The 16,186-nt window shown below is 32.2% G+C and overlaps 1 protein-coding gene and 1 long non-coding RNA gene across 2 annotated transcripts; both read left to right on the plus strand.

Moving 5' to 3' along the window:
- The first annotated feature begins 542 nt into the window (after positions 1-542).
- Positions 543-1,967, plus strand: LOC133188989 (uncharacterized). The gene is made up of 3 exons (XR_009721371.1): positions 543-626; positions 1,081-1,402; positions 1,792-1,967. It is a non-coding gene; the product is annotated as an uncharacterized LOC133188989 (long non-coding RNA).
- Positions 1,968-2,844: 877 nt separating this feature from the next.
- LOC133188694 (uncharacterized) lies at positions 2,845-5,164 on the plus strand. The gene is given in 3 exon segments (XM_061324196.1): positions 2,845-2,912; positions 3,778-4,121; positions 4,124-5,164. Coding segments are annotated over 3 exon segments (1,299 nt in total). The 3' UTR covers positions 5,011-5,164.
- The last annotated feature ends 11,022 nt before the right edge of the window (positions 5,165-16,186 follow it).

Consider the following 16,186-nt stretch of genomic DNA (forward strand, 5'->3'; position numbering starts at 1 on the left):
AAAAAGTATCGATCCGCCAGACGTTAAATTCAAATTCTGTACAAGTTGAAGTCATTTTTTAAGGACAATCATCTTTTTTTTTCTTACACCAACACGGTTTATAAAGCTTAAACTCCCCCAACCCAGTTTATACCGTATAAAATGAGTAGCTATTAAATTCATTCCTTAAATGTGTATATGTACTGAACATACATGCATTATCTACAAGCTTATCGTTATGAATCAATTAGAGCTATTATATATTAGAAGAGACAGACAGAGAGAGAGAGAGAGATATTACATGTAGGTCTCAAAAATTTAGCATGATTTATGAATTTTACAGTATTTGCTATTAGCGCTTATAAATATGGTATGTCAAGACGTCGCGCACAATATTGGGTGTCTTAATTGCGTAATTTGTAACACTTAAAGAAGAGCACTTATGGTTATTAGTCATTTTTCGCGTTTTGTCTGCACGTATTCTCCCGCCAATTAGCCCATAGCTTCTATGACGTCCTGTGATGATGTCATATAAAATTCATTTCAAAATAACCAAAAAAATGACAGATTCTGGGCGTCCGTAGAAGCGGTAAAATTTCGTAACATGTTGTGATTTAAAGACAAAACAAGACAAAATGGAATATTTGGTAAGGCATTTTGACTATCCATCATTTTTAAAAATAAAATTAAAGTGAAATATGGAATGTGCAAATGTTCAAGTAGACAAATGACTCTTTAAAAAGACATTTGTACATATTTTATGAGATTGGTCAAGTGATTTTGATGTCTAGTCAGTTTTGTTACTTTGCCACAAATTACGTTATTTTGATAGCTTACGAGAATGTACCCCAGAAAAAAGCATTATTTCTTTTTTTAAATAGATAACTTTTAATAGCTACAATCTAATTTTCAAAATGTGCAAGTTGAAAAAAATCTATGATTAAATATTCAAGATAAATAAAATCCGTGCGAAAAAAAAAAGGACCAAAATTTCGATGTCTAGTCTGATTTGTTACGCATTCATTTTTAAACGTTTTTGCGCCTAAAAGCGACGTATAATATAACGTTAAAAATAATATTTTGTGCATTTGCCTTTTCAAGGGAACGAATTCAACCCTGTCATCGGCAGAAAGAATAAAAATTAATAAAGATAAGAAATAACAGAAAAGGAGAGAACAGAAACTTAGGAGTTATAAAAACATCAATACAGAAAGAGCACAAAATCTACCAAAACATATAGTAAGACTTCAAGTGCTATTAAACAGAGAGCATACAATGAGAGAGAAAAACAAGAAATAGCACGAGAAAAAGAAATAAAACGAACGAGAAGAGAATACATGAAAATGTACAGGAAACGAACAAGACTAGACGATGCTCCTAATGACGAAGAACAGTTTTTTTCTAACAGAATGGAAAAGGCCAGGTACAAATACAATACTACATCTCTTAATTTACTCAATTGATATTGTTACCCAGAAGTTAATTTAACGCAAAATTTTAATTTAAAAAATTAAATGATTTAAAAAATTAAAAAAAAAAAACTGAGTATTTTGCAAAGATTTCAAAGATATATACTTGTGTAAACAGTATTATCAATACCTTGGGGGGGGGCAAGCTTCGGTCCCCGCTAGCCCCTTTCCCGCAAGTATCCGCGACTTCAGATATGTATATTTATTTATACGATAATAAAATATTTATTTTGAAAATTTAACCCTACTAAAAGAGATCATACCGAAAATAAAATTAATACATATTAATTATTTCCATTATTGTGGTTTTCTGTTTGCCAATCTGTACCTCATCTATTTTTAGAACAATAAAAAGACTTCGTGAAGCTCTTCCAAAAAATTCAAGCAAACGTGCGGCCGTACTTTCTGCTTATATAGATAAAAAAAAGAGCGACAAAGTCACCTGCTGTTGAGAAATTCCACTTTTCATTCAGTGACAGTCTAGAGAAATCTGCCTTAGAAAATGTGAAAGAAATCATCTCCACCGTAAAACAAAAAAGAAATAAAGATGCAACCGCAAGTTTAAAAATATTGACATCTGCTGTAAATGGGCAAAATTTGTGAAATAAAAAAGGAGCCGTTAAAAATCTAGCAGACAAGCTAGGCGTTAGAACCAAAACAATACTTAAAGGTCAAAGGACAAGAACACAAGTATTACACTCTGAACGTTCGTCGTTTCTTTATACCTCTCGAAAAACAAGGTCTGATTCCTTAACCGAGGAAACCAAAAAAATTGTCTTTAACTTCTGGCTACAGGAAAGTAATAGTAGGCCGACGAATAATAAGAGTTAGACTTGGTCCGAGACTATATTCGTCACACCCGTGCCATATATTAGAGAAGTCTCAGGCTGAAGTTTTCCAAGATTTCCAACACAAATATCCGGAAATTAAGATAGGACAAAGAGCAATTGAAAAATGCAAACCCTACTTCGTACGTACAGCACGTTACAAGTATAAATTAACTTGCTGTTGTCGCCAACATGTTGAAATGCGCTCTTTATTTAAAAACTGTATGCAGTTTCGCAAAAAAGTATTAGCCGGACAAGTTACATGTAATAATCAAGTTAAAGTATACGCATCATTGTCCGAATTAGTAGATGATACTTTATGTCCCAAATCGGCTAATACCCATCAGCATAAAATGTCGTGTTTAAATCGCGAATGCGATGGATGTGGTTTGAAAATTTTTTTTTTTTACCAGAGGAGTTAGGTCATAGTGATACTCAGGTATCGTGGGAAAGATAACTGATAACTGAAAGATAATTGGCCGATGACTGCATCTTTTATCGACCCATTCATAATCAAAATGACTGTGTAATCCTTCAAAAAGATCTCGACTCCTTAGCTAATTGGGAACATGTCTGGGGAATGCAATTTCATCCTCAAAAATGTAGTTCACTCAGTATCACCAGATCTCGCACACCAGTAAAATATAATTATAATTTAAAAGGACACACACTAGAATCTATAAAGACAGCAAAATATTTAGGCATAACATTATCCTACAACATGTCCTGGGAACCACATATCAATAATATAACTTCTAAGGTGAATAAGATATTGGGTTTCTTAAAAAGAAATTTGCAGATAAAAAATGAAGAAACAAAATCTTTGGCATATAAATCAATGGTCAGGTCTAACCTTGAATACTGTTCTTCAGTCTGGGCACCACACACAAAAAAACTCAAAGATAAACTAGAAAATGTACGAAGACGAGCTGCACGACATGTCACACATAAATACCATAATACAAGTAGTGTCTCCAACATGTTACACCATCTAAATTGGCCAGCATTAGATCATAGAGGGAAAATATGTAGACTGGTAATGTTATATAAGATTACACACAAATTAGTGGCTATAGATCAAAACCTGTATCTAGTACCTCAGACAACAACCATCACACGTAATACCAGTCCTCTTCATTTTCAGACCTACAGTACACGTACAGATTATTATAAATTTAGCTTCTTTCCCCATACTGTGACTTTGTGGAATTCTCTTCCACACTCAGTCGTGGCAGCAGCCTCTTTCGACCATTTCAGAACTCTGGTCCAAAGCTATGCTCCATAGCTCTTATATTTATAGAGCTAATTAGAGCACAATGTAAATATATATATAGATATACACCTTTTTCATGCACAATGTAAATTGTTTTCCATAACACTTAGTTTATTTATACTTTCTATGGCACTTAGTTTATTTATACTTTTTAAATTATAATTCAGAGGTCCGTTTGCGCAGGGCCAGCGTATAATCATCAGGTTTGATGGAACGCTGTATTATGTAGATGTAGATGTAGATATGAGTACAAAGATGTGAAAGTAAAAGGAGATAAGATTATTAAAAAACTAGTTCTCGTGAAAAAGTCAACATCACCGGACGAGATGTTTCAATACTTCAAACAAATAATGGAAACATTTCCTGTGCATCAGTACCGTGCATATTGGCAGTCAAAGCAAATGAAATCCTTGATAAATAACTTGCCAATTGGTCACTGTGTCGCTATTCACGACTTTTCAGAAAATTATAGATGCACAGAAAAGTGCGAGATTCAGTCATCCTATTTTCAAAAGCAAGAAGTTTCTATACATGTAACGATTGTTCATTGACATTCTGTTTTGGAATATGACGGAAAAACAGTTCCGAAAACGATCCAAATATTGTCACTGAACATTTTATTGTTATAAGTCCAGACCAAAAGCATGATCATCACTTTACAAATAATGTACAAAAGTTACTTTCGGAGTATTTGCGATCTATATCATGTGATGTGTCTGTGATGCATGAATTCACTGACGGGTGCAGTGCCCAATATAAAAGTCGTCATTGCATGGGAGACATAGCCTATTCATGCTCTGACTTTGGATATTCAAAAGTTATTAGAAATTTCTTCGAAACCTCTCATGCACGTGGGCCCCAAGATGCAGCTGGGGGTTACGTGAAAAAACAAGCAGATTTATCCGTTATTCGCGGATCTCAAGTTATACAAAGTGCGCGTTATTTCTTTGAGTTTGCCCAGAGTAATTTATCTCGCACAACCGATTCATCTAGATGTTCACGTCGCATTTTTAGGTACATCGACTCCGTAGGAAGGAACCGAGATCGGTATTTTCAACCAGTTAAAGACAACAGAAAAATTCACCAAATTTTTTCAATAGAAAACGGTATACTGCAAACTCGAAAATTATCCTGTTATTCTTGCGACCACTGTGTTATTAGTGATTACAATGAGTGCTTGAACAAGGGTCAACTTGGACAGTTTTCAACAATAATAATGAAAAAACAAACAGATCATGAAAATGATGAAAACGAAACCGATGAGATTGATGATTTAGATATTGTCGAATTGATTTCTACTGGTACAATTATTGCTGTGAAAGCAGATGATAAGGATTACCCATATTATGTGTTAAAGGCATCGAAAAAAAACAGTTGTTTTGCGAAAATGTGTAACCGACAAGTGTGGAATGTCGTTTCCGGAAGGAAGCAGAGTAGTACATGGGTACTATTTTGGTGTTAACAATGAAAATCTTTTAGAACAGAAACTTATAAAAAGAATACCAGCTATAGTGCCTGCACAGTCTGTCATATACATATGTTCTGAACTTGAAATTGACAATGATGGCGTTATAAATATTGAAGAATCGCTTAACGAGCGCATTTTAAGGAGTTTGGAAGAACCAATGTGAAGGGAAATTACTTTGCGTCTGCTTCTGTATTTTATACTGATTAATAACAATACGTGTATAAAAGTTATAAAATATATAGCTGAAAAATTTAAACAAAATAAACTGATTTTATTTATTTGTTTTTTGTATATATTAAATTCATAAAACACTAGAGACCTTTACGTCAATGTTTAGCGTTTTTAAATGACGTTATTTTGACGTTACAAAAAAGGCCCCAATATTGTGCGCGACGTCCAAACTTAACATTTCTAACACAACCACAAATAGATCAGCCGCTGCTGCGGCCCATACTTATTTCGTTTCTCAACAAATTTTAATAAAAACTTACAATTTGAAAGCAAATCAAAATATTTAATTGTACTGTGCTTCAAGCTTCTATAAACGATTAAATTTCATGACGATGGTCCATACAGATACCCCTTAACCATTATTCCATAGTTTAGGAAAGCAGATCAAAAGTCTTCAAGTATTACATCTTGTGGTTGTTTTCGACAATCAAAATTAACACAGTGATTATACATGATTATTAAATAAATAATACAAGAGATGTTTTTATAAACACTGATGCCCCAATGGCGATACGGCAGCTTATGGCGAAGGATAAAGTTTCTCAAATGCAAGTCAAGCTCAAAGGTCAAATGGTCAAAATTAATGGTGCTCAAGGAAAGGACTTTTCACATGAAATACATATGTGAAATATGAAAGCCTTAGCAACCACCGTTGAAAAGTTATTGCAAAGGTTTAAGTTTTTTCAAAAGTAAGTCAAACTCTAAGGTCAAAGATAAAACGTCAAAACTGTTGGTACCAAAAGGAAGGCCTTGTCATATGAAATGCACATGTGAAATATGAAAGCTCTAGCACCAACTGTTCAAAAGTTAAGCCCAAGGTTAAAGTTAATTAAAAGTAAGCTAAACTCCAAGGTCAAGGTCAAATGGTCAAAATTGTTCACCAACAGAAAGGTCTTATCACAAGAAATATACCTGTGAAATATGAAAAGCTCTAGTTCTTACCGTTCAAAAGTCATGACAAAGATTAAAGATTTTTAAAAGTTGGTCAAATTTCAAGGTTAAGGTCAAAAGGTAAAAAATATATACCCAAGGAAAGGTCTTTTCACAAGAAATACACATGTGAAGCATGAAAGCCCTAGCACCAACTGTTCTAAAGTTACTGCCAAGGTTAAAGTGTGGTAAAATTTTGCAAAAGTGGGTCAAACTCAAAGGTCAAGGAAAATAGGTCAGATATGTTGGTATCCAAAGAAATTTCTTGTCCAAGAGATACACATGTATATATGAAAGCCAAAGCTCCAACCAATCAAAAGTCATTGACAAGTTTAATGTTTTGCGGATAAACAGCTAGAAAGAAAGACGGAAGGACAGGACAAAAACTACATGCCCCCGAATCCTCGATTACGGAAGCATAAAACATTTGGATTATATTTCTCAAAATCCACAAATATAAATGCCTTAATGCCGTGTATTAATGGTGTATAATGACAACGATTTAATACCATACACTAAAGGTAAATGCAATTGAGTAATATATTGTCATATCTATAAATTTAAAAAAAAAAAAAGAATGATTTGTAAGATAGGTTTTACAACAGCTAGCTGCTGGTATATCACGAACGCGTATTCATTGCAGCTGTTTTCTGTCCTATTTAACTGAAGCCATAAAATAAATAACTTCACATTTCATGACGAAGTCTGTTGTAGGTTTTAATGTTTTTTACTTAAAATATTCTACTACGAAAGCCTAAAAAGCAAAACTAAACAAAAATCTAAATTAAATTCTACAAACTTTTATATGAATCAAGATTTTGTTCTTGATAGATGAATCTTGGTAGATAAGTGACAAGGTTCTCTGTCATCTATCTAGGGGTTTATTGTTAACTTTATTTCATTCTATTTTCTGAGGGTGTAAATCATTTCATGTGTCAATGCTCGCTCGGTGGTAAAACTGTGTCTATGAAAATTGAAATGGTAGTTCAAAATCAATGTACATGATGTACAGTCAAGAGAGTGTATGTAAGTTTTATAATTGTTCAACTTAATCTCATTTTGTTTTAGAGGAGTATTGTATACTTCTTGGAGCTTTATGTTAACTTTCCAAATTCATGAAACCGATGACATGCACCTATTGTCCACACACTATTTGTTGACCAGGTGTGGCCAGATAAAGCTGTGATTGATAAGTAACAATTCCAAAAATACTGGAGTAGCTGCATATATGTATAAAATAAAATTTGCAACGAGAATACAACTCATATATAATAACAAATAAATCACACGATATATTCATTGGACATTCTATATTTATCCCACTTAAAAAGAATTCCTTTAGAATTCAAGTCTACCCTTAGCTCTTTTCTCCTGCATGTAATTTATGACTCGCCCAAAGAACACACATTCAGAGAGTATTCATAAGCAATACTAGTCTCCTTCCTGCAAGTGTAATCTGGTTCATATTGAAAATTTATACCATAAATCCATCTAAAATCATTGAAGCGGAACAATATGCAAACCTGATCATTAAAATAGATTCATATACCAAAATTTAGGTCAAGATCGACAAGTGTGTAGGAAAAAAGTGTGGAAAACCAAGTTGAAAATCTGGTCTCCCTTAAAAGCGGGTTGAAATGCAAATTTGACCTTAACTTATCAAGATACACTCACACACCAAAAAATCAGCTCAATATTTCCGAGCGTTGAGAAAAAAAATGCAGAAAACTAAGTTGGACAGACTGACAGACAGACAGACGGACAAACGAGGAGGAGACCTATAGTCCCCTCTTGTTTTACCGGTACGGGATTAACAAGGACACTCTTGCTATGCACTTGCACTAGTAACATAATTCCTCCTTGTTTTCAAGGTTATATATCAGAGTTTGTCAATGTAGCATGATTCAAAATAATATGAAGAACTTGATGCCTCACGCCTAGCTGGTGATTCCAATGACACAGGACATATCTCAAAGAAAAGCAAGGGTCTTCAAATGAGGTTGTTTACAAACATTTTGTTCGGCCTGATCTTATATGTGTGAAGCCATTTGAATTACTTTACTTTTGCAGTGACTGCAATACATGTAGTCAATGAAGGATATTTCTCAAAATTTAATATAAATCAAAATTTGGCATAATCACTTAAGTAAGAATGCTGATTTGCATTTTAAAAATTAGAGATTGTGCATGCGTAGAGGGAAAACATCGTTTTTTGTCCCTGAAGAGAAAATCATTGAAAAGTGTACATTCAACAGTCGAGGCCTCTGCTCGTGGACTGTTAGTCTCCAGGGGTCTCTACAGCCCAGTAACTTAGTACTTCGGTACTAGTTTGAAAATACGGATATATATTTAATCGCTGTGGTAAAATTTAGAAATTTATTTCAAAATTAAGGGTTATCTCCCTCATGCATTGCTCTGATCCTTCGACGTATTTGGCTCCAGTCTTTGGCACATTTTTTCAGTTCATTCAAATCTTCTTTATTTAAATATTTCGGATTTTTGATCTATAATTACACCTGCACAAATGCCTATAATATAGGAGTGGTTAATTCTCCAGAAGTTCCGAGTACAGGAAGTAATCAAACAATCGTTCCTATTTGGTTACAAACTTCAACAAAATATACCAAAGTGTGTTTATTTACCCCTGTATTGTAGAATATTTGATTTTGCCAACATGCTTTATGTATCATTAAGAGTCAGCACAAAGTAACTGCCTATACCGCGGTGAAATCTTGAGACCAATACTTGCAGATGAATGTCCGAATAACTCTGATTATTTTGTGTATACCATCGAACCGTTTAAGCGATTTATAAACGACTAAAACTATAAAGACCACTTTTGAAAAATTGTCATAATTATCACCTAATGTACCTTAGCTCCTTTAGCAGATTGTGTTCTAACTCCAGGTCCTAAAAAGCCGAATATTAAACATTCTTGTTTTATATGTACTAACTCTAACAAAATATTACTATAGTAGACTATAGTTTACTAAAGATAAAACTATAGTAAAATTTTTGATACTGTAATATGCAGGTCCGTGGTCATTTGTATTTTGTCTACTTTCGTTTTCCAGAGTTGCGTTCTTGTGTAAATTACAAGAATTAAGTAAGTAATATTAGAACGAGTGCAGATTATTGATGATACAATGAACATGAATTATAAAAAGATTGATGACACCTTTGTATGCTGACTAGTATCTACTACGAAGATGACAGTTTATGGATACGTGTTGGTGACATGGGGCAAGGAAAATAAACAATAAAATATCGCATCACTCGTTTTGTGACAAAATATATACCTGCAATTGACCCTTGGTGTTTTCTACTTTGTTCTGATTTATTTATTCTCGCTGGCACTCAGTAGATTAACGTATAACGTATTTTTACATAATCAGTTTTGTTTACTGGATCGCCATTTGGTAAAGCCACACTTCCGGTGCAGAACTCACCAAAGGTATGGCCACAAGTTGGGTACTACGTCATGATTTATATTGGTAACATTGGGGTTCCGGTGAAAATAGTATATTTATACCAAGATTTACCAGTTGGGGTCGGGGGACGAGTGGTAATAACACACGTTGAGAATTGAGAGAAACAAGTAAGAAAATGTAAGTTTGGGCAACAGTTTCTATTAGACACCAAACATAACAACTAGATAACAGTAATAAACAGTCTGTTGGGTGCCAGTCATTTTTTTATCCCCCCCTCCCTTTTTCCTTCCGTTTAATGTCGTCCTGCATAATCATATGGAAATATAACAAACCAACTAAGATTTATTGGTATTAAAATATATTTCATATTGTACCAATCTCTATAATATTCTCTCAAATATTTGAAACTTGCAAAAGTTATTATTTTATTGACAACAGTACTACATTGAAAGTCTCGGGTACGTTACAATACTTTGATTAACTATCTACTGAAACTTAACTCTGAATTTTTTTTAAGATTTCAAAGCTTGGAATCTCTTAAATAAGATAACAGTATGTAAAAGTTGGAAATACTATGTGAATATACAAGTAATTATTCCCATTTGATATAAAATTGTGCATGTATGGAAATATAATAAAAATTTAAAGTTAGGGCAGAGCCGATGAAAATACTGACAATTAATTTTCAAACATTAGGACTAAAAGTGAGGCCTTCTGGTACGTTCTAGAGTCATGTAAACCAGATATCATACTGGGATATGAAACTGGATGAAACCAACTATCACAAACCAGGAAGTCATACCACCTGGGTATGAGGTTTATCGCAAGGACAGGGTAGATAGATATGGTGGGGTACTAGTTGCTGTCAAGTCAACTTACAGTAAGTAGTAAGCAGTCTATTCCAGCTAGAGATCTATGAAAAAATAACATAACGTATATATTTATCAAGGTCTTTGATATTCAAATATGATGCAAACCACGTGCACATGTAATATATCATCACTTCATCTAGAAATTTAAAATAAGGGAAAGAAGTGAATGATCACATCAGAAATATCCAATATTTACATCATTTACCATACTATTTACAAGGTGGTCAACATAAAAGCCCCCCCCCCCCCGTAAATCTGCCTCTCCGAATTAGGGACATAATAACCCAGTTAAGTTGAACTTTTAGATGAACAAGACCCTCTAGGGTTTTAAAAACTCTGCTAATGTATCATGTCAAAACCCAAAGCTTTATCATCGTTTTATGATGATAAATGTATTTATTTACTCAGTTCATTTATTGATATATATTATCATATTCTATTGATGTGGCCATTTTAACTGAAATATGTATAAAATAATTTTGTGGAATTTGTAATGAAAGGTTTTTGGTAATTATAAAATATGTGGGACAAATGAGAAAGTGAAAAATTGAATTTCAAATATACCAGAACACATTTTTTTCATATGTGTCGGTCTTTGCTCTATTTTATTTTGTTTTATTTATTTATTTATTTATTTCTTGACAGTTTATTCTAAAAGTTTACGTAAAAATGTACATTTTTTGACAAAAAACATGGAGCAAGGAAACACTATATCTTAAAAACACACTTTTATATCATAACATTCGTATATTTCCGAGAAATATTGTAAGTCCATTTAGTCAAGGGTCCTATCACAAATATGTTTTAAATGTTAATATTTGTCATGAGTTGTGTAGCGTGGTGGTAAACGTGTTAGTCTCTGAGAAAAAATGATTCTCAGGATTTTTATTACTATGGATCGAACCATAAGAATAACATTTTTTTTAAAATATGAATTAGTTTTTGCTGAAAGAATATTCTGAAGAAAAGTTTTGTTTGTCATAATTTCATAAATTTCAATAATAAGAATTTTACTTTTAGTACTATAATTCAAATTTGAATATCAATTTTTACACATTTGAAGCTATAGGCATTTTTTGCCAAACCCCTTTGAAATAAATAAAATTGATCCGATTATTTTATTGACCTGAAGAGAAAGGCGACTATGACAGAACATAAATCCAGGTTCTTACTTCAAAAGGTCAATTCCAGATGTTATAAGGGTTTGTATGAGGGAGAAAGAATGTAGCCCTTTTCTAAAGAAATAGTTACCAGTAAATAAAGATACTGTAGCAACAAAGAAACAATGAAAAGCATTTTATATTTTACAATAGTCCTGCATGTAGTTGAAAATAATACAGAAACAATGGATTTTGAATTCTTAAGACAAACAGATTAATTTAATCATGCTGAAGCCATAACTTATTCATTATTAAGAAGTACAAGACCTTTGTATTAATTTTTTTTTTTTTTTTTTTTTTTTTTTTTTTTGTTTTTTTTGTTTTCGGGCATTAATTATTTCGATCACAGCTTAAGCTGTCAACAGCATTCTTCAGGTTTAAGGTTATACATAGGTCAAAATTTACTAAATTTACTAACTGATAGATAAAAAAAATGGAATTAAAAAAATAAAATTAAACAACAAAACAAAGAGAAAACAGACGCAAACAACAAAACATGAACAAAAATAAAACAATGGTGAATCACAAAAAAGAGCAAAAAATGGACTTCCAGATATCAAAGTTAAATTTGTGTGATTAATTCGCGTTCAGTTGATTACATTTAACGTAAATAATCAGATTGATGGATTATATGTTGTTTTACGTCCCATTCGAGAATTTATTTTTCACTCATATAGAGACGTCACCATATACCGCTGAAGGGCTTTAAATTTAGACCTTTATTCGGCACTCAGGGCCATTGAACAGTGAGGGTTCTTTATCGTCCCAACGCCTACTGTGACACGGGGCCTTGGTTTTTAAGGTCTCATCCGAAGGATCCGCAATTTTCACTTCAAAGTGCCGAGCGCCTGGCGAAGGAACAGATAACTAACACCATAATCCCCGATTATGATAGTTTCTGAAAAAAGAAACTACATTACTAGTAAATTCAGAAACTTTAGTCTGCAGAGAAAAAAATATCAGTCTATATTGACAAATTAATTCATGTAGCTACATAGCTCATTTAATTATTTCATTCAATTAAATGAAGAAAAAAAATTCAACCCAAAAATTCACGTTGTTTCAAAATTGACCTACAGACTGTGTTGATATTTAGTCGAGATTTTTTGGTATACATTTACTTGACTATTTTTGCTTAACACCATAACTCGAATAAAATTCATTTCCAACAGTACTGAATGTATGTACCATTAAAGCAAACTTGTTTTTATATCTAGGTTTTGTATCAAGATCTACTAGTATTAAGAGAAGTTTAACTAGTAAGTTATTGACAGTTGAAACCAACTAAGGTACATATAAGAAGCTTCGAAACTTGTGTTTAAACCGTTTGTATCATACTTATACAATAAAACTTATACAATATAATAAAATACATGTATGTTCAAATCAAATAAAACCAAAGCAGAATAAATCAACAATAAGCTTCAAAACACGAAATCGACAGTTTGCAAATAGACACCATTTTTAGCTCTACTGGTCAGAGACCAGAAGAGCTTATGCGATAGTAATGTGTCCGTCGTCCGTCCGTCTGTCTGTCTGTTTGTCCGTCCGTCTGTAAACAATTTTTCAAAATGCTACTCCTCCTACAGTTTTGGTCTGATTTCAATATAACTTGGCACACAAGTAGACTAAACTAAGATACATAATTCTGTGTATCGGTTTTTGATTTCGATGAACGGTGTTGCCATCATGGTTACTAAAAATAGAAATCTCTGTGAAAAACATTCAAAATGCTACTCCTCCTACAGTTTTGATCTGATTTCAATATAACTTGGCACACAAGTAGACTATACTAAGATGCATAATTCTGTGTATCGGTTTTTGATTTCGATGAACGGTGTTGCCATGGTTACTAAAAATAGAAATTTCTGTGAAATACTTTCAAAATGCTACTCCTCCTACAATTTTTATCTGATTTCAATATAACTTGGCACACAAGTAGACTACACTAAGATACATAATTCTGTGTATCGGTTTTTGATTTCGATGAACGGTGTTGCCATGGTTACTACATATGTAAAAATAGAAATTTCTGTGAAATACTTTCAAAATGCTACTCCTCCTACAATTTTTATCTGATTTCAATATAACTTGGCACACAAGTAGACTATAATAAGATACATAATTCTGTTTATCGGTTTTTGATTTCAATGAACGATGTTGCCATGGTAACTAAAAATAGAAATTTCTGTGAAATACTTTCAAAATGCTACTCCTCTTACAGTTTTGGTCTGATTTCAGTATAACTTGGCAAACAAGCAGACTACAATAAGATAATAATTCTGTGTATCGGTTTTTGATTTCGATGAACATTGTTGCCATGGTTACTAAAAATAGAAATTTCCTTGAAATACCTTCAAAATGCTACCCCTACAGTTTTGGTCTGATTTTAGTATTACTTAGCATACAAGTAAACTACACTAAGATACATAATTCTCTGTACCAGTTTCGGATTTCGATGAATGGTGTTGCCATGGTTACTAAAAATAGAAATTTTCTTGAAATACTTTCAAAACGCTACTCCTCCTACACTTTTTGTCTGATTTCAGAATAATGTGGCATACAAGTAGACTACAGAAATACATAATTGGTGTTATTGTTTTTTGATTTTGTTGAATGATGTTGCCATGGTTACTTAAATCAAAATTTCAGTAAAATTGTTTTAAAAGGCTACTCCTCCTACAGTTTTAGTCTGATATAATAATAAATCTTGCCAAAAAGAGACTAAACCAAGGATCATTATTCTATTTATTGCTGTTGCAAAGTTTCAAGTCCAAGTGCTATTTTTATCTTCCTTTATAAATACAACCAGTAGAGCTACAGTCTCATCAGAGACTTCTGGTCAAGTACTTGTATCAGTATATAAAGAAACGTTTGTTTGGTTTTGTTAAAAAAAAAAGGTACTTTTTTCATTTTGTAGAGGTATTCCACACCAAAATTTTATTTTAATGGATATTTAAAGTATTTCTTTTGACAAATGGTTTCATCATGAAAGAACAATATAAGCTCTTAATTATTTTATATATTTTTTCAGAGAAAAAGAAAAAAAAATTCGGTTGCAAACATGGTATTTTAGGGTTCAAAGTTGCTGTTAATTAATATGGATACAAATATCTAATAAGACACGTCGAGAAGAGACAGGTAGGCATTTAAAGTTTTTTAAATTAATATTATTCATGAATATGAAAAAATTACTCAAATCTATGGATAAAATCAAGAAAATTTTTACATGTATATATATTTTAAAAAATAATAGGCAATCATATTATAAAATGAAATTGAAATGACATTGTAAGGGAAAAGTTTCAATTATAAAAATCATGTATCAAAAGAGATAAATTAAACATTAATTAAATAACATTCTGGCGTTGCATACCTCCGTAATATCAAGGAAGCGATGTTGACCGATTGTTTTGTTTGTATCATTAGGTAGGTTATATTTTGCTTTCACATTAAATTTGTGTATCTTAAAAGGTGCCTACGTAAGAGAGTCTGTAAATTATAAATCATTAGAAACGTAGAAAGCAATTAATGAAAATATGAACTGAGAAAGGTAAGGTTTTGTTAATTAGACCGTAAAGGTAAACAATAACATCACTATGATTAATTAATACCAGCCTTGCATTTATTTCAATTTCCACGCGTATTGTAGGTTAAATAATGTAGGTTTATTTACCTTCAGAATGGAGTGGATTAATAATAATTTGTTAGTCCGCTGTCATGTTGTTTGTTTATTAAGATAGGTGTACAATTTTAAGTGTCCTTATTTATTTGATACTTTTTGCGTAAAAAAAAAAAATCGTAATTTTGATGTTATAAAAAATTGCAATTGTTTGTTTTTAACAAAAACATAATAAATAGAATAAATTAAAAAAATAATAAAATAGCTGCATCCAAATGGCAAAAGTTACAGACTGTATATGCACACAATAATATGTTATGAACGTCAAGTAGTTTGGTTAAGAATTAGATCATTTTAATTATGTTTATCTTTGTTTTCCTTGTTGTTATGTTCAGAGTACGTATGTAACATGTAACTGTAAAATAGATATATAATGCGTGTATTTTAAATACACGTTCTTTTCAAAAAGGGACGTATTACATGTTTTTTTTATTATGTGTAGCAAAAAATTGCATGTAAGAGCTCCTTTCTTAAAAAGTAAATCACGTACGAACTATGTTACTGTATACTGTTTTTTTTCCCGTCCCGTGTTATTTTCGCCCTTTCACACATCTAATTTTGCCTGTTTTTAATTCGCCCAGACAGACTTGTAATAAATAGATAATGCTGTTTTATTGGATTCGCTCCGTTTTGAATTTGCCTACTTACAACGCGGACGAAAGGAGCGAAAAATTAATGTAAAACGGGGGCGAAAATTTCCCTGAATACAGTATTAAAATGTATTAATAACAATCTATCACAGAACATTTTTTTGTTTTTCGAGATAGCTTCTTATTATCTTTTTTCCGAGTTATTTAAATATATTGGTATCATAAAGACTTTAAAAGAGAGACGACTTAGATATATTGTAATCAGTGCCTGCTG

The sequence above is a fragment of the Saccostrea echinata genome, unplaced genomic scaffold (assembly GCF_033153115.1).
Source record: "Saccostrea echinata isolate AGI-Se365-2 ecotype Australia unplaced genomic scaffold, CSIRO_AGI_Sech_v1 ptg000016l, whole genome shotgun sequence".
Classification (NCBI taxonomy): Eukaryota; Metazoa; Mollusca; class Bivalvia; order Ostreida; family Ostreidae; genus Saccostrea; species Saccostrea echinata.